General features: G+C 44.8%; 1 protein-coding gene across 4 annotated transcripts in view; it reads left to right on the forward strand.

Moving 5' to 3' along the window:
• Positions 1-25,010, forward strand: part of GRAMD4 (GRAM domain containing 4) — a 241,629-nt gene extending 216,619 nt beyond the window's left edge. For 2 of the 4 annotated variants that reach the window (XM_077469835.1, XM_077469838.1), the window contains one exon: positions 21,620-25,010. In XM_077469835.1, coding sequence (XP_077325961.1) covers positions 21,620-21,721 — 102 coding nt within the window. In that variant the 3' untranslated portion in view covers positions 21,722-25,010. Of the gene's footprint in view, positions 1-15,147; positions 15,317-21,619 lie in introns of those variants that run through there. The other 2 variants (XM_077469837.1, XM_077469836.1) reach the window with 2 other exon arrangements.
• Positions 25,011-25,704: the final 694 nt, after the last annotated feature.

The raw sequence follows: 25,704 nt of genomic DNA on the forward strand, positions 1-25,704 counted from the left end.
TAATGGGAGTTTGGTCGACCCAGGGCCTCTGGTCGGAGGAGGAATCCAAGTTGCCGATCAATGGGCTCGAGCTGCGAGCGATCAGACTATGCCTCTCCACATGGTCGATAAGACTTCAAGGGCGTCCGATCAGGATCCAGTCAGACTACGCCGTGGCGGTGGCATATGTCAATCACCAAGGAGGAACAAGAAGCTCAGCCACAGCACGAGAGGTTGCTCACATCCTTCAGTGGGCAGAGTGACATGTACCGGCCCTATCGGCCATTTACATCCCAGGAGTGGAGACCTGGCAGGCGGATTACCTAAGTCGCCAGATGCTGGAGGAGAATGGGCGTTGCATCCGGAGGTGTTCAGGCTATTGTGCCTGCAATGGGGCACACCAGATGTGGATCTTCTGGCCTTCCGTCTCAATCGGAAGGTGCCGAGATTCATGTCCAGGACAAGAGATCCTTGGGTAGACGTGCTGGTAGCGCCGCAGGATCAGTAGCAGCTGATCTATGCCTTTCCTCCGCTGAAACTGTTACCACGTCTGCTCCGCAGAGTGGAGGCTGAGGGGATTACAGTAATACTGATTGCCCCAGATTGGCCCCAGTGTCCCTGGTACACAGGCCTAGTGCATCTGGTGGTGGACGCCCCATGGCAACTGCCATTACGAGAGGACCTTCTGTCTCAAGGTCTGATTCTCCATCCTGCTTTACCATCACTGGTTTTAACGGCATGGCTATTGAGAGCCAGGTGTTGAGGAACCGGGGTCTTTCGGACTCTGTGATTCCAACTATGCTGAGAGCATGGAAATCTTCTTCTCGGAAGATATATTATCGAACCTGGAAAGCCTACATTTCCATGTGTGAGGAGAAAGGTTGACATCCGGGCTCCTTTTTCTATATCCAGCATCCTGCTGTTTCTACAGCAAGGAGTAGACCAGAAATTGGCCTTGAGTACCATTAAAGGACAAATTTCAGCCCTGGCTGTCTTTTGTTCAGCGGTCCATGGCGTCTCACTCTAGTGAGCACTTTTGTTCAAGGGGTGCGACATATAGTTCCTCCGGTGCGCCCACTGTTTCCCCCGTGTGATCTGAACCTGGTGTTATCGGCGCTTCAGAAACCGCCATTTGAAAATATCAGAGAGATCTCTCTATGACTCTTTCTCAGAAAGTGGTCTTTCTAGTGGCTATTACATCGGCCAGGAGGGTTTCGGAACTGGCAGCCCTATCTGGCTATCCACAAGGATTAAGGTGGCATTGTGTCCGCAACCACCTTTTCTGCCGAAGGTGGTTTCGGCGTTCCACATCAATGAAGACATTGTATTGCCATCTCTGTGTCCTAAACAGACGCATCCTAAGGAGGTGGCCCTCCATTCACTGGACGTGGTTCAGGCTCTGAGGGTTTATTTGTCTGCTACGGCTCCCTTTCGTAAGGCTCGGTTCACACAGGGGGCGACACGACTTGCCGCGCCGGGACCTCAGCGGCGACTTGCAAACGACTTCTGTATAGAAGTCAATGCAAGTCGCCCGAGGTCGACCAAAAGTAGTACAGGAACCTTTTTTCTAAGTCGGAGCGACTCGAGTCGCTCCTCTTAGAACGGTTCCGTAGTACAGAACGGGGGCGACTTGTCAGATCGCGGCGCGGCAAGTCGTGTCGCCCCCCTGTGTGAACCGAGCTTAGTCAGACTCCTTGTTTGTTTCGGTGGCTGGTCCAAAGAAAGGCATGGCAGTCTCGTCGGCCACCATTTCCAGATGGATCAGACAAATTGTAGTACAGGCCTACGCCTTGTAGGGGCAGGTGCCCCCCCCTTTCCGGTCACGGCCCACTCCACCAGAAGGTCTTGGGCCTTCCGACATCAAGCGTCTGTCGCTCAAGTGTGTGAAGCGGTGACTTGGTCGTCTGTTCACATCTTTACGAAATTCTACAAGGTAGATATCGGTGCATTGGCTGATGCCTGTTTTGGCCGCAGAGTTTTGCAGGCGGTCGTGTAATTGCAATTGCACTTACATTTTTTCCTTTTTTTTGATAAAAAACACAGTACTGTTAAGTTAATGCACTGTTGAATTTGTTACCGCAAGTTTTGACGCGGTTTGTAGGTAGTGACTCCCAGATGAGGAGCACTCTGTTTTTTTTGTGGGTATAGCAGTTCTTTGCTACTCTCACACACTGTTTTTTGTGGAATTTTTATACTGGTTCCCACATGCCATTGTGGGTGAAGTTTCTATGCTGTTTTCCCACCCCTCGCTTTGGCACTGCTTGGGTACATCCTGATGGTATAAGAAAGGAGCTATGTCAGTCTGTGAACGTAAGAGAAAATAGGATTTTTGTACTCACCGTAAAATCCTTTTCTCTGTAGGTCAAGACTGACACAGCACCCTCCCCTCCTATTTTTTTACGTTATACTGCTTGACGTACTGAGGCTGCAGTAGCAGGCTGGGGGGTTTTTGCCTAAGGGACGGCCCCTTGGGCGGAACTAGAAAGTTCTAGTTTTTATTATAACATATTAACATGTTCTGCCTAGTCCTCTCCTGAAGGTGGTGTAACAACCTGATGGTAAAGGAGCTGTGTCAGTCGGTGGACTACAGAGAAAAGGATTTTACGGTGAGTAGAATAATAGGATTTTTGTAAATATTGTAGGGTACATGTCCAAATTTAGGCTGAGTAGGGCTGTGGCCAGAGTAAGTTTAGTTAGATTTCCCGTAAGGTCTGCTATAAATGAAGCTATTGAGTTCCAGAAGCTATGCAAGTTTTTACAGCTGCATGATATGTTCAAACGGTTACCTGTCTGTTCATTACATCTCTAACATGTCCCATGTAGATGGATACATTTTTGATCATTTATATGGGGTCAAATACCATCTATTCAGTATTTTTTGTGCATTATCCCAGTGTTCGATACACGCAGAAGATTTACTGGATATATGAATTTCCTTTTTTTTTTCTCACCTCGTCTTTCGGGACAGCACCTGGAGAGAGTGCAACTCCACCCACTTCCCAGGAAGCACTGCAGTCATTCCTTTAAAGCCTGGACACTTCCATCATGGCCTCAGTTGTAGTGCTTCCTCCAGCCAGGGTTGAAGCGCTGCAGGGAACAAGGGATGTGCTGCAATCTTACCAGGGGGAGTAGGGTAGGAGCATACCTGTTTGTGCCTTATTTCTTGTCTATTACAGCCAGACCAACACCCCCCTGATGGATGGGGGTGTTCCAGTGCTTTTCCACTAGTTGAGCCTGGCGAGGGCAGAGGCCAATGGAGGTCCTGCACCAATAGACCGGAGGGCGTGGGCTGAGGGAATCTGCATGGTGCGGCATCTCTGGAGTCTGCTCTTGTCCGGTCCGGGTGATGGGTAACGTCAATGCCAGACGGGTGCGGTTTCCAGCCATTGGAACGCAGAAGGGGAGACGGACTCAGCGGTGCAATTTCCGGTCCTCACAGCAGCGAATGGACCAGGCAAATTTGAAATAAAAGCTGCCGGACCCCTGTAGGGGAGTGGGGGGCTGCCTCACACTACACAGTTGACTTCTCTGGGGAGTGTTTTTTCGCAGCAGTGATATTGTGGGGTATGTTTTGCACTGCTTTTTGGGGATCTGCTGGGGAGTAGATCAATGTATAGTATATTATACAATGTATATATAGTATACAATGTGTAGTATATTTACAATGGGTTTGTTGGCTTGGTGTATTTCAGACTAAATCTAAAGAGTAAACTAAGCATGTTTCCCCTCCCGCCTAAGAAATGGTGTGCTTCATGTAACGCTTCCCTTAGGGAGTCTTGGAACAAACCTTTGTGCAGGTCTTGCATAGCAGACTTGGTCAGAGAGGAGACTTCCACTAAAGCACCCTCTGCCCAACCCAGGGAGATTCTCACTTCATTCCGGAAGGAATTGGAAGATGCATTTCAGTCCTTGGCGCAGTCCGGTGGCGCAGTCAACAGATATTTCTTCACCCAGCACTCACATTTCCTCTGCAACCAGGAGAGTGGTTAGTGAGTCAGAGGGTGAGGAGAAAAGTATGTACTCAGGGTCAGACTAGGGGGAAGGAGAAGAAATGGGTATCGTCCTCCCATTTTAGACCGTCTTTGGAAGAGGTAGATGACCTTCTAAAGACCATACATACGACCCTAAATATTAAGGTGGATAAGACCCAATTGTCCCTACCTGACAAGATGTATCAGGGTATGGACGAGGTCAAGCATCGGGTGTTGACAGAAGCTATAAAAGGAGTGGAAAGGCAGAGTGGGCTCCCTTTTTTTCAGGTCTCTTAAAAGGAGATTCCCTTTTGATGAATATAGCACATAAGTTTGGAACAAGACCTAAACTTGACGCAGCTGTCTCTTAAGTATCGCAGAACACCACTTTAGCTTTTGAGGACATGGGGGTCTTGAAGGACACCATGGATAAGAGAGATGATTCTTTGTTAACCTCTTCCGGCCGTCAAATGATAGCTGGGCGGGGAGCGGCTCTCGTTCTGGGTGACAGCCTCCAAGAACGACTGTGCCATGTTGCTAGGGCACGGCGCGACCTCGATCTGTGTAAAGGGCCGTGGCTCTTTAACCATGTGATCGGCTGTGTCCAATCACAGCTAGCCACATGTAAACACGGAGATGCCGGTAATCGGCTCTCCTTGCCTCACACTGACAGAGTGTGAGTAGAACAGATCCGATCAGTGGCATCTCCTCACAGAGGACATCTAGGGATGTAATCAGGGCACTGATCATCAGTGCTCTGATTACAATTAAGTGCCACCAGTGCCAGGACTGTGTGGCCACCAATCAGTGCCCACAAGTGCCAGCAATCATTGACCATTAGTGATGCCAGTCAGTGCTGGCTATCACTGCTGCCCATCATTGCTCATCAATGCCATCAATCTGTGCCCACCAGTGCCACCTATCAGTGCCCATAAGTGCAGCATATTTGTGCTGCCTCATCAGCACCCTTCAGTGACGGAGGAAAATTACTTATTTACAAAATTTACTGACAAACTAAGAAAAACTTTTTTTTTTTTCAGTTTTTTTTTTTTTGTCTTTTTTCCTAAAAGAAAAAAAAACAGGAGTGATTAAATACCACCAAAAAGCTCTATTTGTGAGAAGAAAATGATAAAAAATTTCACCTGATTACAGTGTAGCGTGACGGCGCTGAAAGCTGAAGAATGGCCTGGGCAGGAAGGGGGATGTAAGTGCCTTGTATTGAGGTGGGTAAAAATGACTTGGTATTCTACGCTATTCAATCTCAAAGCGGCAATAGCATCTACAGTGGTGGCCAGGAATTTAGAACATTGGTTGGAACTACTAAAGGGCCATATTGAGGCAGGGACCTCTCGCAAAGATTTGCTGGATACTTTACCAGTCCTATAAAAGGCAATAGGTTACATGGTGGATGCCTCAGCTGATTCGATGAAGATGTCCACAAGATCTTCGGCATTAATTCAGCTAGAAGAGTTTTCTGGGTAAAGACCTGGTCAGGTAATTCAACCTCTAAAACGAAGCTGTGTGGTCTACCCTATGAGGGGGATCTAGTATTTGGCCCTGAAACTTGACGCTGTTCTGGACAGAACAGCAGGTAGGAAAAAAGCATTTCCGGCCAAAAAGAAACTTACACCACAACCTAACAATCTTCATCCTTTTTACCAGACCCAGGACTCAAAAGGAACAGAAGAGACCTTGGCAGTCTCAGAGGGGTTAAGGGAAGCCTGGGGTGTTTGGTCTCCCCAGCCAACCCGCAAAGAACCAGTGATGGTCTCCCGACTGTGGGTGGAAGGCTCCAGTCCTTTTTCCCGCAGTGGAAGAGAGTGACATCCGGTGCATTTGTTCTCAAAGTAATCTCCAGCTACCCACTGGAATTCTCAAAGCCCATCATCTCGATTTTGTGACGCAGCTCCCATAGATCAAGAAAAATCTTTTGTGATGACATCACTCTTGCAGGGATTCCTTCAACAGAAAGTAATCATCCCACTGCCCCAGGAAGAGGAAGGACTAGGGAGTTTTTAAAAAAAATTTCTGGTAAAAAAAAAAAGCAGTCAAAGTTTTAGGTTAATACTGAATTTAAAGACCTTCAACAGGTCCATTCGATACAAACAAATTTCGTATGGACACAATTTAATTGGTGAGGAAACTTCTTCCCACTTGGTGCTTTCTAGTCTACATAGATCTCAGGGACACATACTTGCATGTTCCCATAACAAGGTCACAGAGATATCTGCGTCTAGCAATCAGAGCAGGAGTGGTGTTGCACTTTCAGTTCAGCGCTCTCCCATTCGGTCTCTCCTCTTCCCCAAGGATTTTCACGAAGATCATGGCAGAAGCATTGGCACTGCTCAGTTTGGAGGGGGTCTCAGTAGTACCATATCTGGACAACCTCCTTTTGTTTGCCAGCTCAAAGGACATATTATGCAGGGATTTGAAAATGGCTCAGAGCCATTTAGAAAATTCGGGCTGGATTCCGAACAGGGAAAAATCAAACCTAATTCCCCTGAGTCATTGACTCAGTACAGGAAAAGATTTTCCTCAGAGAGGAAAAGACGATAAAGGTGCAGGCCGCAGTAAAGATAGTACAGACAAATCTATCTGTTACAGTTCGGGCAGCCATGCTCATGCTGGGGATTCTTACAGCTTCAATCCCAGCTGTTCAGTGGGCCCGCCTCCATGCAAGAGACTGAATTTGAGCAAGAGGTTGTTCTGGACCTTTCCTGCAGCAAAAATCTTAACAGATGCAGACTCCTGGGGGTGGGGTGAGCATTTTCGAAAGCCAGATGGCCCAAGGGGTCCTGGTCAGGAGCGGAATCCTGCAGGTCCTCCAACTGGAGGGAACTAAGGGCCATTTTCCTGGGGTCGTGGGCTTTCAGACAGATAATCAGGGGCCAACACATCCAGGTGTTGTCAGACAATGCCACAGCAGTGGCCTAGATCTCAAGACGGGGCCACAAGCAGGTGTCTTCTAAACTTGGCCCTACAGACTCTGACTTATGCAGAGGACAACTTGGCATCCTTTTTTTTAATCAAAGTTTTATTATAAGAAGAACAGCTTACATAATTCAAAATATCCATGAGTACATTCATTCAGTACATTTAGCATGTGCAGTCATGAATTTTTAACACAAAGGAAAAAGACGAACAGTAATGACACAACCGTATACATTGAATTGGTAGCTATTCTCTAGCAAGACCTTGGCTGTATAAAATAGTGAGATAACTAAGCTTGGCTGTTTATTTGGAGCCTAGGTCAGTGCATTGAGCTGCATCTAAAGAAAGAAAAATAAATAAAATAGAACTAGAAGTGGAGGATGGAGGGGGGGGGGAGGGAATGGAAGAGGTAAGGGGATTCCCGGGCGATGGCAACTGTTTCCTCCATGTAGTATATATCGCTCATGGAATTAAACCATTCTGGGATGGAGGCAACGTCCTTCGACTTCCAATGCCTTGGAATCAGGATTTTTGCTGCATTCAGCAGGTGTCTTGTCAAAGACTTTTTGTAACGTTTCATAGAGCAATCCGCAATATGCAGCACATAGGTGTAAGAGGGATTTTTGTGTCTGTAATGGATTTAATCAGTTCACACACCTTATTCCAGAAGGGCCTCAATATGGGACAGTCCCACCAGATGTGAAGTAATGTACCTTTTATCTTGCTCACGTCTCCAACAAGAGTCCGAGGACAGTAGGTACCACTTTTTCACCTTAACCGGCGTAGGATACCAGTGTGTTAACAATTTATAGGACATTTCTTGCAATTTTCTACCAATGGAGCATTTGTGTGCAAAAATTGAGGCTTGTCGCCATTGTTTATCGGTGAAGTTTGTCTCAAGGGCTTTTTCCCACTGTACTCGTGCTCCCTGGGTTTCCCCACCTCTGTCCCCCCGCAGGCAAGAGTACATTTGGGAGGTAGATTTGGCTATCGGGGTTCCAGAGTGGCATATATGTTTGTCTAGTTGTAGTTTAGCTGGAGTGGTGTGAATATAATTGTGTATTTGGCGGTAAGTCCAGTATGTGAAATGTTTTTGGGAGCTCAAGAGTGGTAAAAGGTTTTTTTTTTTCAAATATAAATTTTTATTATTTTTCAAACAATGCCCAACATGGGCATAAACATATAATACAACATAGAAGTGGGATACAAAAGAAAAGGGGAGGGAGGGAAAAAAGAGGAACCAACATCAAACCTATTACCGAGTTCACCGAAGGGACAGGGTCATGAAAAAAAAAAAAAAAAAAAAAAAAAAAAAAAAAAAAACCCCCATTGTGCATGGCTCCTCCATAGCATCTGAAATACCGAAACGTAGTTGGGAGCCTTAATCCCTTCAGTTCCCCCATCTCCAGCTCTCATCAAAACCTCGATACCCCGGTAGAGACCCAATACCAAGGCAGAGATCATTAAAAATAGGGGAAGGGGTCCTGACATGGAAGACTAAGAGAGGGGGGTGAGGTGAGGGGGGGGAAAGGAGAGAGATGGGGAGGAAGAGGGGGAGGGAAAAAGAGGGAGAGGAGAGGTGGAGGGGGGGGGAGGGGAGGGGGGGGGATTTCTGGTTGATTCAGGACTGCCCTACCCCCCCATGCAGTATCTGTCGCCAAACATATTACAAAGTTCTCAAAAGTACCCCTTCGGGCGAGAAAATAAATTGGTGCCAGGGTGCCCATGTTTTCCTAAATCTTTCCTGCTGTTGCCTCCCCGTAAGTACCAGGTCCTCCAGTCTACTAATTTCCTCCACCTTACGAACCCAGGACGCCACCGATGGAGGGGCCTCGCTTTTCCAATGGAGCGGTATACATGCTCTTGCGGCATTCACCAATGGACATAAAATGGATTTTTTGTACTTTTTAATGGACATGGCATTCATGTGCAGGAGGAAAAAGGCCGGGTCATTAGGGACATTATACTCCGTAAATTTTTGAGTAACGGTCCTCACAGTGGACCAAAAATAAGACAACTTCGAGCATGCCCAAAATACATGCAACAAAGTGCCCGGTTCCAGTCCGCATCTCCAACAAAGCGCAGAGGTGGTCGGATAGAAAGAGTGTAAAACCTGTGGAGTTAAGTACCATCTCGTCAAAATTTTATAGTTCGTTTCCTGTATATTAGTACAGATGGTAGATTTCAGGGCCAATGCTACAATGTTGTGAATCTGGGTCGGAGTAAACGTACAGTTCAAGTCCCTCTCCCATTTTGTCATAAAGGTCAGATGGGCATTATCCCCGGGTGTGATAAGGAGATTATACATTGTGGACAACGTTCTTGGAAGCACCCCGTTACCAGAGCAACATTCCTCAAAGGCGGTCAACGGTCCATCAAATCGGAGGGGGAATGAAAGAGTTCGAAGAAAATGTCTAAGTTGGACAGCAGTCCAGAAAGCTAATTTATAAGGTCCCGATGTATTACAGAGCACCTCTATGGACGGCCAATCCCCATCTATCCGGAAACATCTTGCTTGTATGCGCCCACTACTGGTCATAACCTGTAGAAGATGGGGGTCCATCCCGGGGGAGAATTGTGGGTTCCCCATGATAGGAAATAGCGGGGAGTTAGGCGTGGAAAGCAACCCCTTTGAGCAAGTCTGTGACCCCACCCGTAGAGTCGTCCCTATCAAGGGATGCCTCTTCATGTAGGCTGGGAGGTGTCTATAACACCAGATGGCCCCTGTTAATGGCACCCGGACCAGGGCCTGCTCCAACCGGATCCAAAGCTTCAGATCCCGGTGCCTGCACCAGTCTACAATTCTACCGAGGTGTACCGCCTGATAATATTTCTTTATATCAGGAACGGCAAGGCCGCCGAAGGGTTTGGGCATGGAGAGTAAGTTCCGGGCCAATCTCTGCTTCTTATATGCCCAAATAAAACCAGTAAATAAACCGTGAACCTGTCGAAAATATGATGTGGGTACCGAAATAGGGAGTGCCTGCAGCAAATATAAAAATTTGGGCAGGATGCACATCTTAAGCAGGTTGCACCTGCCAAACCATGAATGAAGGCCTTTGTTCCAGGATTCCAGAAGAGTCCTGGTTCTGATCAGTAAGGGAGGGAAATTAAGTTTAAAGACGTGGTTTAGATTTGCCGGGACAAAAGTCCCCAAATACGACAGTGCCGTGGGCGACCATTTAAAATTAAAGCTGGACCGAAGCCCCTGTATGGTCGCTTGCGACAGTGCCACTCCCATGGCTTCTGATTTAGTGTAGTTAATCTTTAGATTGGAGACTTGTCCGTATTCCTCGAATTCCCGGAGGAGATTCGGGAGGGATATCGCAGGATTGGAGATAGAGAAAAGCAAGTCATCCGCATATGCAGAGACCTTGAAGTGAGCATCACCCACCACTATGCCTTGGATATCGGGGTTATTCCTAATTCTACATAAAAAAGGCTCCAAGGAAAGGGCAAAAAGAAGCGGCGACAACGGGCAGCCCTGCCTGGTTCCATTTTTAATCAGCAGGGGTTCCGATAATATCCCGTTCACCTTAATTTGTGCCGTCGGAGTAGCATATAATTGGGCTATCCACCTAAGCATTTTCTCACCTAAGCCTATGTGGTGGAGGACAGTGGACATATACTCCCAGTTAACCCTGTCGAAGGCTTTTTCGGCGTCTGTATTAAGGAAAATAGAAGGAATAGGACCCTGGTTCGCAACGTGGATCAGGTTCAATACCTTGATTGTACTGTCTCTGGCTTCCCTCGTAGGAATAAAGCCCACCTGATCCTGATGGACTAGGGACTGCACATGTCTGGCCAATCGTGTTGCTATTATCTTGGTAAATAATTTAAGATCCGTATTTAACAATGAGATGGGTCTGTAGCTACTACAGGCCAAGGGGTCTTTGCCTTCTTTAGGGATGACCGTAATATGAGCCCGAGTAGTATCAGGGACAAAGGTGGCCGTGTTCCCTATGTCATTAAAAAAGGTCACCATACGAGGGCTAAGGATGGAAAATAACGTCTTATAATACGGGAGGGTGAAACCATCCGGTCCAGGCGCCCTCCCAGGTTTAGCCGTGTTAAGCACCGACTCCAACTCCTCAGGAGTTATCGGGGCCTCTAACTCAGCTACACTGTCAGATGATAGTTTGGGAGTCTGGCTAGAACTCACATACGCCTCCATCAGAGGTCGTCCTCCCGGGAGAGGTGGTAGATTGTAAAGGGTATTGTAGAAGTTTTTGAATGCAGCCGCTATCTGGTGCAGGAGGCCGACATCTACATTCGCTTCCGACCTGATTCGAGGGACATAGGTCTGTGTCTTGATGTCTCGAACCGCCTGCACCAGACCGCGCCCGCACTTATTACCCGATTCATAAGCCATAAGTCTGCATTTTTGTAACGCCGCCTTGGCTTTGTAGCCAAGGAGGTCATTGACCTGGCTTCGAATAGAGGAGAGTTCAGCCTCCACGGATGGATCCAGGGAGACCTTGTGTTTTGACTCCAGAACCTGGAGTTCGGCCAGAAGTGAGTCCAGCTGTTTCCCAGTCTCTTTTTTGATGCGCGAACCGTGTTTAATCAGGACACCCCGAATAACCGTTTTGTGTGCTTCCCACACCACCCCCGGGGAAGAGTCAGCCGTCGTGTTCGTCTGGAAATAAAGAGTAAGCTCCCTAGTCACCTCTTCCAGTATTTCAGGTCGCTGTAGTAAGCTGTCATTAAGACGCCAAAAACGTGTCCGTCTGGAAGAGGTGGCAGACAGCTTGTATGTCAGCATAATGGGGGCATGATCCGACCATGTCTTTTGACCTATAGAGGAGGCCCTGACCGCATGTAATTGACTATGTGGTATAAGAAAATAATCAATTCTTGTGTAGATTTTGTGAGGCGGAGAGTAGAAGGTATAGTCCCTGTCACCCGGATGCTGTAAACGCCATATATCGACTAATTGTGACGCATGGAGACATGCGATGATACGCTTACGGGCACTAATAGATATAGAGGACGAGCCCGCCGAGGTATCCACGTGGGGGGCCAAGGGTACATTCCAGTCTCCACCCAGGATCAATTGACCCACCTGAAAGGCAATCAGCTTGGTCAAGAGACGCCGCACAAACACGTCCTGGCCCTCGTTAGGGGCGTAGACATTCGCTAGTGTCACCCGTACACCTCCCACCAGTCCTTTAAGAAAGACATAACGTCCTTCCAGGTCTATCTCGGAATCCGTGAGAGTCCAAGGTACATTACAGGAGATAAGAATAGAGGCACCCCGAGATTTAGTTTTATTAGTGGAGTGGTACATCGAAGGAAAGAATCTATTCTTGAGGACCGGTAATCGATCCTCTTTAAAGTGAGTTTCCTGAATATAAGCTATATCAATTTTCGCCCTTTTTAGGTCATGCATTAACATACGCCGTTTCTCCGGGGTGTTAAGCCCTTTCGCGTTTAAGGAGTAAAATGACAGGCTGTCCATCCTCAACCAGAAGGGAAAAGAGACCGGGAAGGAGAAGAAGGGAGATGGGGAGGAGGGAAAGGAGTGAAGAGAAGGGGGGGGGGTTGAGAGTGGGAAAGGGAAAGACTCACAGTAGGGTGTCCCTTAAATCAAAAAAAAAAAAAAAAAAAAAAAAAAAAAAAAAAAACCCCCTAAAGACAAGCCAAATGCTTGCGTGGCACGTCCCTACCAAAAATGGCGGAGAACGTGCCGGCCTATGTGGGGAAGCGACCTGGAACAGCCAAGGAGTATGAGCCCTCGGCTCCCCCCGACCTCCCTGAACCCGAGGAGCTGTACTAACGTGGGTCATCAACAGCCACACACTCCCCCCATCCCACCCCCCCCACCCCAAAAATGGGGTCAACGGGGGGTGGGAGGGGAGGACACACACCAGGAGCCGCCGCAAAGTCTATTCCCCCGAAACAACCAGCCCCATCCCCTATAAAAGGGGGGGCACGTGGCCCCGGGGTTAATCGCATCAGGGCCAACCGAGGCAACGTCCCCGGTCTCCTCTCAATCCCCCAGCGGGTAGGGGAGGCGGGCCACATGTAGCAGTGTGGCAGGTATCAGGTGCAGAGCACCCTTATGTACACCCGCCACTCCGCCCAATAGGGCAAATGGCCCGGCATCAAATCCCCCCAGTCATATAAATCACAACATGCAGCATGCCCCAGGTGTGTATAGGTATATAGCTAAAGCCCCCAAAAATTCATGCAAGCAAAATTAAAACAGAAAAAACAAACATAACGTAAGAGCAAAAGGAATGCAACCCTGACAGCCAGGCGGCCATGGTAACATCATGGTAACATCAGCAACATAACATCAGCGTCCCCCACCCGACCCCCCGGGTGCACTCCCCCAGCCAGAACAGGGGGGAGAAGAGCTTGAACGACCCTCTCCCCACCATCCCAGGAGGGTAGCATCCCCACTCCGGATGCCCCGGGTATACCACACAAACAGGAACAGAGTCAAAGCGACCCCTCAGAGGAGTCGCAAAACCAGCTTCCGGAGAGGCACCTCAGTCACATATAGTCACATATAGTCACATATAGTCCGACAGACCCCCCGAAGCGCCGGAGGCATAAAGGATAACATCCTGCCTAACATCCTGCATTCATGTTGGGCCCCATAGGACAGTGCCCGGGGCCAAAAGAAATAATTAGGAAAAGAAAATGCAAAGGAAAAAAAAAAAAAAAATAACATGAAACAAGGGGAGGGGGGGGGGGATGGACAAAAAAGGGAATCCAACCCAACTTCCCGGGAAGCCACTCCAAGTCAGCCGGCACCATATGGCGGAGTATTTAAAAGGTTTTACCATGTTCGTGTCCACACAATGTGTTTTTAGGAGTGGCATTTGTTGGTCATAGGGTGAGGCTAATTGTAAACCTATCTCGGGTGGGAAATCTGGATTGTGGGTGATGGGTGTGGGAGGACCTGGAGATGAAGACAGCTTGTGATGTTTTGTCATCTCGTGAAATGTTTTCAGTGTCGTTCCTATAAGTGGATGGTGATGTAGATCTTGCGGCAGTTTTTTCCAGGGAATTCAGGGGATTCTCAGGTGCAGTGTAGGATTCAGAGGAGATCTCGGGTGCAGTGTAGATGATACCTCCTCTGAGACCCAATCTTTCTGCTTCCTATTGCAATTCCAATCCAGGATTCTGGCTAAGTGTATTCCATAGTGGTAAAAATTGAAATCAGGGAGTCCTTTACCCCCCTCCTCTTTCGATTTTGTAAGGGTATCAAGTTTTATGCATGTTTTTTTTCCCTTCCACACAAAGGTGCGTATGATAGCCTTGAGTTGCCTAAAGAACTGACAAGGGAGGGGTATGGGCAGGGTATGAAAGGGATCTAAAATTCTAGGTAGTATTACCATCTTGAGTATGGCAGCCCTGCCAAACCAAGAAAAGGGTTTAGATGTCCAGGCATTGAGTTCTGTTTGTAATCATGTTCAGTAATGGGGGAAAATTGGCATTGTAGGTATCTGCTAAGTTGCCCGTAAGTTTATTTCCAAGGTAGGTAATGGATGAAGGCACCCACTTGAATGAGCAAGCGGTATGTGCCCTGGCTAATAAGTCAGGTGGTAGTGTAAGATTGAGGGCTTCCGACTTGGTATAGTTAATTTTCATATTGGATATGTATACAAAAAATGTAAAGGCCTTGATCAGGTTCGGGATTGAGGTATGGGGCTGTGTGAGAGAGAATAGGAGATCACCTGCATATGCAGCTATTTTATAGTGGCGCTCATTTATCTGAAAACCTTTGATGTCCGGATTGTTATTATGCGAATAAAAGGTTCTAGGGATAAGATAAATAGAAGAGGGGATAAGGGGCAGCCCTGTCTCGTGCCATTGTTGATATCCACTGCCTCCAAAAGGGTACCATTTATTTTAAGCCTCGTCTGTTGTTTGTGATATAAAGCCGCTATCCATGTCACTACTACAGTTAGTGGTAGAGTCCCATCGGCTGCTTCCGGTCTGAAGGGACCTGCTGACTCAGGGTCCCCTTCTGCATCCTGACGTAGGTCATCTCAAGCTGGCAGCTTGGTGTCAGGGCTGACTTAGCCCTTCCTCCTCTGGGCTGGCCGCAGTTGTCGGCTAATTGCCAGCTCTCTTCTCTCTCTTCAGTTACCAGCTGTTCCCGATGATGCTCGTCTGGCCTGCCTATATAAAATCTTCCAGCTCATTTCTCCTTTGCCTTCACGTTTGGTCACATCACTAGAAACCATCTCCTGCTGTTGTTTCAAGACTGGCTTGCTAACATCCCTCCTGGCTTCCTTCCTGCTTACAGTTGCTCTCCGTGGATCCCTGACGTCTGGACTGGCTGATTACCCGATCTGGTTTTTGAACTTTGGACTGGCTGACTACCCGATCTGGCTACTGGACTCTGGCTTGCTTGACTACGCTTTTTCCTATTTATCTTTTTATTTTTATTAATAAACAAGTGTGATTAGATTGTACTTCTGTCTCTGTCTGTTTCATGGTTCCTGACACTTGGTTACTGAGGAGCAAATCCTAAGGAATTGAGGTTTGTCCAAAAGTTTAATTTGTACCCTGCTAAATAGCAGGAAGAAGGTCACAGAGTCCTTTTATTTTAAAACCTGGAAATGCTTCAATTCCTGGTGCGCTTCTAAAAATTACTCTCCACAGGAGGACCTTTCCGATCTGGAATTTCTCCATGACAGGATGTAGAACTGTTTGGCAGTCGGAATCTTAAAAGTTCGGGTAGCTGCACTGTCACCTTTTCTAGAAAGAAGGTTATCTCTAGACCCTTGCATAATCGGGTTTTTCAAGGCACTAGCTAGGGCTAGGCCAATTTGATGTAAGTTTTTCCCCAAATGGGATTTATTTTGCAGGGTCTGACTAGAAAACCTTTCGAACCACCATAAGAACCAACAATAAAATTTTGGTTGTTAAAACTAACACTGCTGATAGCAGTCGCCTCGGCTAGAAGGGTCAGTGAACTTCAGGCATTGTCTATCATTGAGCCTTGACAGTTTTCCCAGATTGGGTAGTACTGAGGCCAAACCCAGGGTTTTTGCCAAATGTTGCTTCAGTTTTTCACAGATCCAAAGAGATAATTGTACCAATGTTCTGTCCATTTCAGTCATGCCCTGAAGAGATTTTCATAGTCTGTTACCTCCAAATAGCGTAAAACGCATCTCTTTACATCCAGAGTTCAGAAAGTCCAATTCTCGATTTGTTGTATTTTCTGGGTCTCGTAATGGTTACAGAGCTTCTAAAAGCACGGCTGGTAGGTGGCTTTGGATGGCTATCCACGAAGCTTATAGGGCTTTGGAAATAAACCCCCCACAGGGGTAGTGGCCCATTCAACTCGGGCTGTAGCAACGTCTTGGGCAGAACGAGCTGGGGCTTTGCCAGGGCCAATCTGCAAGGAGGCCACATGGATGAGTTATTCAACCTTTACTCATTATAGGATGGACCTGCTTTTGGCAACAGAGGAATAGTTTGGCAGGGAGGTACTGCAGGCGGTGGTAGTGTCCAGGCTTTAAAAGAGTGACTGCAGTGTTTCCTGGGAAGTAGGTGGAGCTGCATTCTCTCCAGGTGCTGTCCGGAAAAACTTGTAGAAATACCATTACGGGTAAGTCTAACAAAGGTTTTTCATTGGTCCCAAGAGAATTCTTAAGCTAAGTCTTTCTCCCATTTAATCATGTGTGTGTGTTTTTAATATTGGGTAATTGGTTAGTATTTCATAGAATAAGGAAATTCCTTTTTATTTTTTGGTTATTTTGCTGAGTGAGAAATTGCCACATTGAGGGGATTTCTATAGGATTATTAGGATTGAACTCTTTTAAACAGGTGTATTTTCCTAGTTTGCTTAAAATTTATCGTTTTATACTGCAAGGGTAGATTTTTATAAAAGATAATGTCCTTAAAATTACATCCTAAACTTGGGGTGCGTGTTATACGCCGATAAATATGGTATGTGCTTCCAGGCTATTAGTGTAGCTCTGATACTAGGTAAATTAGGTAGGTTAATCTTTGGAAGTATAGAGTAAGCTTTTGCTGGAGCGTATAAGTGTCTTTTGATAGCTTTGTTTTCTATGTTTAACCATAGTTTGTCTTCTGTGGTCGAGAACCAAAATTTCATCTGATCCAATAGGGTTGCATAATAATAATTCTTGATGTCAGGTAGATTCATTCCTCCCAAAGATTTTTTAGTTGTTAAAATGGAGAATGCCACCCTGGAGTTTTTTTTTCCGTTCCATATATAATTTTTTCGTTTTGTATTTAACTGCTGTAGCCCCGGAAGATTATACCCCCTTCCTGACTAGAGCACTTTTTGCGATTCGGCACTGCGTCACTTTAACTGACAATTGTGCGGTCGTGCGACGTGGCTCCCAAACAAAATTGATGTCCTTTTCCCCACAAATAGAGCTTTATTTTGGTGGTATTTGATCACCCCTGCAGTTTTTATTTTTTGCGCTGTAACACGTTATCTTTTACATTTTGCTATAATATCCCCCAAATATATATAAAAAAAATGTTTTCCTCAGTTGAGGCCGATTCGTATTCTTCTACTTTTTAATTTTTTTTGGTAAAAAAATCACAATAAGCTTTTGATTGGTTTGCGCAAAAGTTATAGCGTTTACAAACTAGGGGATAGTTTATGGCATTTTTATTCATTTTTTTTTTTTTTTTTTTTACTAGTATTGGCGGCGATCTGCAATTTTATACAGATGCACTGGTTCCTGTGTAAACGACACTGGCAGTGAAGGGGTTAACACTAGGGGGCAGGGTAAGGGTTAAGTGGGTCCTGGTGCGTGTTTCTAACTTGGGAGGGCCGTGGCTACGTGTGAAATGTTACTGATCTCTGCTCCCAATCACAGGGAGCAGAGATCAGTGACACTGTCACTAGGCAGAATGAGGAAATGCTTGTTTACATTAGCATCTCCCCGTTCTTCCTCCCCGTGAGACGATCGCAGGTATCCCCGCAGCGATCAAGTCTGCGGGCCCCGCGACCCAACTCACGGAGGTCCCGGATGGTGGGTGCCGCCGGTGGCAAATTTAAAGGGACGTACCTGCACACCCATTTGTCTGTCCGTGACATTCTGCCGACGTACATCGGCGTGAGCCGGTCGGGAACCGGTTAATTGTGAAAAGAATTTGGTCTGAATTGGGATTGGTAATGATCTAAAATAGTGTTTTTTAGGGAGGGTTTGCATTTTAAATGCGGATATTTTTCCTACCCAGGAAAGTTGTGTATTTTGTTGGTCTTTGTTGCCTTGATCTAAAAGTTGGAGGCGATTAGCCTCATATATTTTGGTTGATGGGTAAGAGAGTTGTATCCCTAAATAAATTGATGAGTTATCCCAATTAAAGCCATGTTTAACATGCATCATATTAGTTAATGTCGCAGGAAGGCTCATAGGGAGAGCATTTGTATGTTTTGATTAATTTTTGTAATATGACACTTTGCCATTTTTGAGCTTCTGGCAGGGAAGAGGTAGAATTGGTTAATGATATTGTCTGCAAATAAACCAAAGTTATGCTCATATTGTCCTATGGTTATGCCTTTTGATGTTAGGGGCTGCTCTTGTATATTCTGCAGTTTGATTTGCTGCCTTTTGACCTAATCTCTGCTCCTAGAGCAGTGGTTCTCAACTCCTGTCCTCAGGACCCACTAACAGGCCAGAGATTAAGTATTACCTTGGGGAGATGAAGACTAGAATACTGCAATCACTGAGCAGCAAATAATCTCACCTGTGATATATTTCAGTTATCTTGCAAACCTGACCTGTTGGTGGGTCCTGAGGACAGGAGTTTAGAACCACAACGGTACTTGCACCCATTCTTGCACACTTAGGAACTCAGGACTTTCAGGTCACAGGGTATCTAGACAACTTTCTTCTGAAGGACTCCTTTCCCTTCTGATTATCTTTAAGCATCCACAAGACTATTCCGATACTTCAGAGTTTGGGTTGAGTAATTCAGTTTCAAAAATCTGCTATCCAACCTTCTCTTCACCTGGAACACTTGGTCCTCATTGTAGATGCAGTCCAAGCAAAAATATTCCCTCCAAAAACAGACTGAACTCTCTCAGATCTCGCGTTGAGGCCTTCAGTTCAAAGAGACATCCCTCTGTGAAATTTTGCATAAGCTTCCTAGTTTGAGGCTGTTCCATTCACCCATTTTCATTTACAGCATATCGTCTTGTTGGCATGGAACAAGCATGCTTCCTATCTAGACCCACCCATACGCCTATTCAGCCATGCAAGACATTTCTTGGCTTGGAGAATTTCCAACCCAACCTTGGCAGTGGGGACATTGTTTCTACATGCAGCATGCCAATAGAAGGTTTATAACAAATGTCAGCCTAGGGAGGAGTGTTCCAATTGCTCACATTTCAGGGAACATGGTCACCCAAGGAAGCCAAAACCCCATACAGCTTGTTGCTCAGAGCGATAAACATGTTTCTTCACCACTGGACCGCCGTCTTCAAGGACACCCAATCCAGGTGCATCCAGTTTTCTTTTTTTTTTTTTTTTTTTTATGTCTGCAAGTACCTGAATTTGAACTGGAATCTCTTGCAGTCACTGTACAGACGGGCTGGAGTGTGAAAGGAAGCAGCAACATTAGGAACCAATCAGTTGATGAACTGACAAAAAGCCAGTAGACCGGAAAAAAAAAACTACAGTGACAGACATGAGCTCATTACTGTGCTGCTTTTTATTTCACTGTCCAGTTATAGTGCAAGGTTAAGTAGCTACTTGCCTACCACACACTGTACATTTTACTGCGGCTGGCGGCAAGTACAGGCAAAGCGATTTTACCCGTGCCCATATAGACACAAGGTGTACAGACACAAATATGTGGATTCCGATACTCTGCCCATTGATCATGTCAGCAAAGCTCTTGTGAATCAATATGATTCATAACCTTTGCTTGTGAGCTGTGATTGGCCCACAGTTATCACATGGAACATGGGCTAATCACAGCACCCTATACCCCCCCAGATTAGTACAGTGTTACTATGGTAACACATTGAGATACTCTGATAAAAGTATTAAGAAAAATAAATATTTAAAATATCGAATCAAGAAATATTTAACTACTTCACCCCCGGAAGGTTTATCCCCCTTCATGACCAGGCCATTTTTTGCGATCCAGCACAGCGTTTAACTGACAATTGCTCGGTCGTGCGACGCTGTACCCAAATAAAATGTATGTATTCTGCTACATGTTTTTGTTAAAAAAATAAAAATAAAAATCCCAATAAACGTATATTGATTGGTCTGCGCAAAAGTTATAGCGTCGACAAACTATGGGATTTATTTATGGAATTTTTATTTTTTACTATTAATGGCAGAGGTGAGCGACTTATATCGAGATTGCAATATTGCTAATGACAAACCGGACACACAGTGACACACTTGAAACTTTTTTAGAAACCAGTGACACCAATACAGTGGTCAGTGCTAAAAATATGCACTGTTACTGTACTAATGACACTGGCTGGGAAGGGGGTTAACTTCAGGGGTGATCAAGGGGTTAACTATGTGCCTAAAATGTGCTTGGTTACTGTGGGGAGGTGCTTGTACTGTGGGAATGCAGAGATCTGTGTTCCTGCTTTGCAGAAACCTAGGATCCATGTTATTTCTACTGACAGAACGATGGTCTGCCTTGTGCGCTGTTCTGCTTCTTGCCTGAATGATCGGTCCAGTCAGACCTGGAAATGTCAGATTGCGCGCTAGTTATGGGATCTGGCACAGAGCAGCCAACCTGCCAAAGTAACTGTATGTAGGGTGGCCGCTAAGCAGTTATAATTTTTTTTTTTTTTTTTTATACTGTCATCAGTCAGTGTGCCTGATCACTGCCACAAAAGTCATATCGTGACTCCATACTGTGCCGATGATGGTATGTAAAAAAGGGTCCTTTCACACAGGGCGGATCAGTTCTGATCCGCCCCGTGGATGTCCGTTTGCTCAGCGGGGATCACTCCGCCGATCCCCGCTGAGCAGGGAGATGACAGCTCCGTCTCTGCACACTGCGCAGGGACGGACCTGTCACAGCGCCGCTCTCCCCTATGGGAGATCGGATGACGACGGACCGCAGTGCCCGTCGTCACCCGATCCGCAGACGGATGGAAAAATAGCTTTTTCCTCCGTTACACTTTTTCGGGTCGGATGTCAGCGGACATGTCACCGCTGACATCCGACGCTCCATAGACCTCTATGGAGCACCCGTTCAGGTCCGCCTGAAAAACTGACAGGTGGGCCTGAACGGGACGTCAGTGTGAAAGGGGCCTAAATTAATATATACCTATTGGGATTTTTGTTTACCAAAGACATGTAGCAGAATACATTTTAGCCTAAATTTATAACGAAATTTGATTTTATTGAAGATGTTTTATAACCGAGTAGAAAATATAATTTTTTTAACCCCAAATTTGTAGTCTTTTCATTTATATCTAAAAAAAATAAATAAACCCAGTGGTGATCAAACATCACAAAAAGAAAACTCTCTATTTTGTGGAAAAAAATTATAAAAATGTTGTTTGCATACAATGTTGCATGGCATCTTAATTACCAATTAAAGTAATGCAGTGCTGAATAGCAAAAAATGCCCTGTCTGAAAGGAGGTAAAACCTGCTGGAGCTTCAGTGGTTAATGTATAACAACTAATCAGTATTCATTTTAATAAAGCCTTCTAGTACAAGAAAAATAGTTTTGTATGATTTCTTTTATTTACAGGTTGAATATGTTGGTGAAAGATTAATGCTTTTTTTTTTTTATCTTCAGCCACTAGTGTTTGGTGCCATGGTACACCGAGATGAAGCATTTGAAACCATCTTCACCCAGTATGTCAAGATTACATCCACAGTAGCAAACAATGACACCTGAGATCCATCTTCGTTGTCTTAGCTTTACAGCCTTCATTTTGCCTTCCATTACTTTGACTTATTTTGCAATAATTTTACTGAATAGGTTATATTTTCTGTTACAGAGTGTTTTATGTTTTGTATACATGAGTTTTTCTTGTTTTTAAAGCATCAATCCTCCCATTTTTAAAAAAAAAATGTAAAAAAAAAAACACAAGAAAAAGATTAATTGTTGTGAATCCAACTGTGCCCTTGTTTCATATATTTATTTTTATATATATATTGTGTTTAATAACTAGATCTGGCTGTTTTAAACAGGATATTTTTTCCTGAGATGACTATTGAGGGCTAGAGTTGGTTAGGAAGTAGACTAAAAATCTGTAATTTCTCAGTCACAAAAATCTTCAACCTTCAAATAACAAATTTATACTGCCTGATTTTAGACTGCCCAATTAAAAAGAATGGGTGCTTTCAAGCAGTATGGCAGGAAACCTACGTTTACTCATAACCTAGGTCCAGTGTTTTATTTCCAGTATTTGTAGTTTTGATTGATGTTGGAAAAATAGGGAAATCGTTCTATATACAAAAAAGAAATGTCTGCAGTTTTCTCATCTGTATGCACTGTATGTATGTTTCTCAAAGTCTAGTTGCTCCATGTTAACTATTGTCTAAGGGTCTGTTTACTCAGGTGTAAGGCCAGTGCCATGCCCTAGTTTTACCTTTTTGGCTTCTTCTTTTAGAGATAAAGGTTCGTGTGGAAAGTATGGATTATTATGTCAATACACATCTGAGATGGATAAGCAACCTTTTCTCCATCGGTATTGTAGCATCTTCATTCATAGAAGTCTGTGTTTTTCAGTAAGCTCTCGCCCCTCTTTCATTCTTCTTACGGAAAAAACTTATGTTTTTAGATGGAACCTTAGGGCAGATGTGCATAGGCCCGATGTTCACTTGGAAAATTAAGCTTCCTGTAATGCCCTATTGTTAGCTTAAACAGCTACATGTTTTCCACATTTTCTTCTGCCAGTAGGCGTTTATGAACTGCCACTGAATTTTGAAGGGCTACACATAATCTAACAAGTTACATCAGATGTGAAAATAGACTTCTTCATCCTAGTTTTTGTTAAAATAATAAAACATGAAGTTCACATCATTTCTGTCATCTGATTGAAGAAACCCTAATTAACAGTGTGCTAAACTAAGCCAGTACAGACCTTTTATTTCACATCTTTGTCCTGGGACCACAGCAATAGACCCACAATTATGTTGCAAAGAATTGACTTTCAGATGACAAGTGGTTGAATTGCACTGCATTTTAGCAGCATCAAGTTGTAATTGATAGGCTAACAGCTTTTGTTTGAAAGTTTGTAGAGACCTGAGTTTACACCTTTGCCTATAAAATCTGAGTTTATTTTTTACATCTTTTATTCTAGTAAAGAATGATATTCGAAAGCTAAGGAATCTGCAGATGTCCAAATAGTTTTGCTATAGTTCCAGAAAAATGGTGTATGCAGTGTTAAAAAAACATAAATGCCTGTACAGTTAATAACCAAGTTAATGCTAGTCTCATACTTATGACTCATATACTGATTAGGGAAAGTTTTATATGGCTTGGCGTTTCATAAGACCACTAATATAATCAGTGAGGTCTTTTCATGTTATTGAGTTACTTTGTTATGTCAGTACATAATGTAATTCTCTTTTTATTGGGTGACGAATAGCAAGCCATAAGACATATATTCACCTACATGGAATTACAGTGAGGGTTAAAAAGTATTTTATCCCCTGCTGATTTTGTACGTTTGCCCACTGACAAAAATGATCAGTCTATAATTTTAATGGTAGGCTTATTTTAACAGTGATAGATGAACAAAAAAATACAGAAAAACACACTTCAAAAAAGTTATAAGTTGATTTGCATTTTAATGAGTCAAGTGAGTATTTGAACCTTTCAGAAAACATGACTTAGTACTTGTAAGGATGAGCTCAGATGTGTTCACAAACCTCACGTGCAGAGCCCACCAGGAAGTCGGCACTTCACAGCGCTAATCACAGGCAGTGATCTCTGCAGCCGCACATTGGGACAATGTCTCACTCTTTGATTAGCGCTGTGCAGTGCCGACTTCCTGGCGGGCTCTGCACGTTCTGTTTGCAAACACGCCTGAGCTCATCCTTACTTTGTGGCAAAACTCTTGTTGGTAACCACAGAGGTCAGACGTACCTTGTTGGCCACCAGGTTTGCACACTTCTCAGGAGGGATTTTGTCCCACTCCTCTTTGCAGAATCATCTCCCAGTCATTAAGGATTTGAGGCTGATGTTTTGGTAATTTGTACCTTCAGCTCCCTCCACACATTTTCTATGGGTTTAAGGTCTGGAGACTGGCTAGGCCAGTCCAGGACCTTAATGTGCTTCTTGAGCCAATCCTTTGTTGCCTTGTTTTGGGTCATTGTCATACTGGAATTCATGACCCATTTTCAATGCCTTGGCTGAGGGAAGGAGGTTCTCACCCAAGATTTGGCGGTACATGACCCCGTCCATAGTCTCTTTGATACAGTGAAGTTGTCCTGTCCCCTTTAGCAGAAAAACACCCCCAAAGTATAATGGTTCCACCGGCATGTTTGACCGTGGGAAAGGTTTTCTTGGGGTCATAGGCACAGTATTCCTCCTCCTCCAAACATGATGAGTTGAGTTGATGCCAAACAGCCTGATTTTGGTCTCATCTGACCACAACATTTTCACACACTTCTTCTCTGAATCATTCAGATGTTCATTAGCAAACTTCAGACAGGCCTGTGCATGTTGCTTTCTTGAGCAGGGGGACCTTGCGGCACTGCAGGATTTCAGTCCTTCGTGGTGTAGTGTGTTACCAATTGTTTTCTTGGTGACTGTGGTCCCAGCTGCCTTGAGATCATTGACGAGATTCTACCGTGTAGTTCTGGTCTGATTCCTCACCGTTCTCAGGATTATTGAAACTCCACAAAATGAAATCTTGAATGGAGCCCCAGACAGGGGGGAGATTGACAGTTATTTTTTGTTTCTTCCAGTTGTAAATAATCGCACCAGCTGTTTTCAAACTCCCACCAAGCTGCTTGGTGTTGGTCTAGTAGCCCATTCCAGCCTTGTGTAGGTCTAAAATCTTGATATATTTGATATATTTTGTTCTGTCTCTCACTGTTAAAATAACCCTACCATAAAAATTATAGACTGATCATTTGTCAGTGGGCAAAAGTACTAAATCAGCAGAAGATCAAATACTTGTTTCCCTCACTGTAAGTAAAAAAGATTCTTTTGTCTGTGGTCAGATAGTGGGAGGGGGGGGGGGGGGGAGAGATATTGTCATAATATGCTTTGGAAATTCATTTACGAATCTTTAGATACTGATACTGTTGTAACTTATTCTGATTTTCATACCATCTTAATGTGCCCCGTCAAGTTTTAAAGTGTTGCTGTACTTTTGGTTCTGACTAGACTGCACAATCACTTGTCAGATCACACAGCCAGGCCTATGTATGTGCTTTATACTCCCATTCATTGCTGTAGAGTTTCAGAGTATGAACTTGTACTGCGCAGCTCCACAGGAGTGCAGAGCGAATGTGCGGGCCTGGCTGGGAAAGATCCTGGCAAGCAACTGTATGCTTCATGTCAATGGACTGGGGATAGGTTAGTATAAGGGGGGAAATGCACCAAAGGTGGTACACTTTAAATTATTTCACCTAAAATGTAACTGACATTATAAATCAAGCACAGATATGAAAGAAACCTACAGCAGTACATAGCTACTTATTTGTCGGTAAAAATCTATATTTTTTTGGATTCTAACAGGGTTTCCATCCTGCATCTACTAGTACAGGTACACATATATTTGGGGTGTGTTTATTCAATAACATTAAAGTGGTTCTAAAGTCAGAAGGTTTTTTATCTTAATGCATTGACCTGTTGCGGCACACTAACATGGATGTTTAATATAGTGCATTGTGGTGACAGTTAAAATGAATGCAGCACAA

The sequence above is a fragment of the Lithobates pipiens genome, unplaced genomic scaffold (genome assembly GCF_037356315.1).
Source record: "Lithobates pipiens isolate NorthernLeopardFrog02 unplaced genomic scaffold, aLitPip1_a1.2 Scaffold_8, whole genome shotgun sequence".
NCBI classification, from domain to species: Eukaryota; Metazoa; Chordata; class Amphibia; order Anura; family Ranidae; genus Lithobates; species Lithobates pipiens.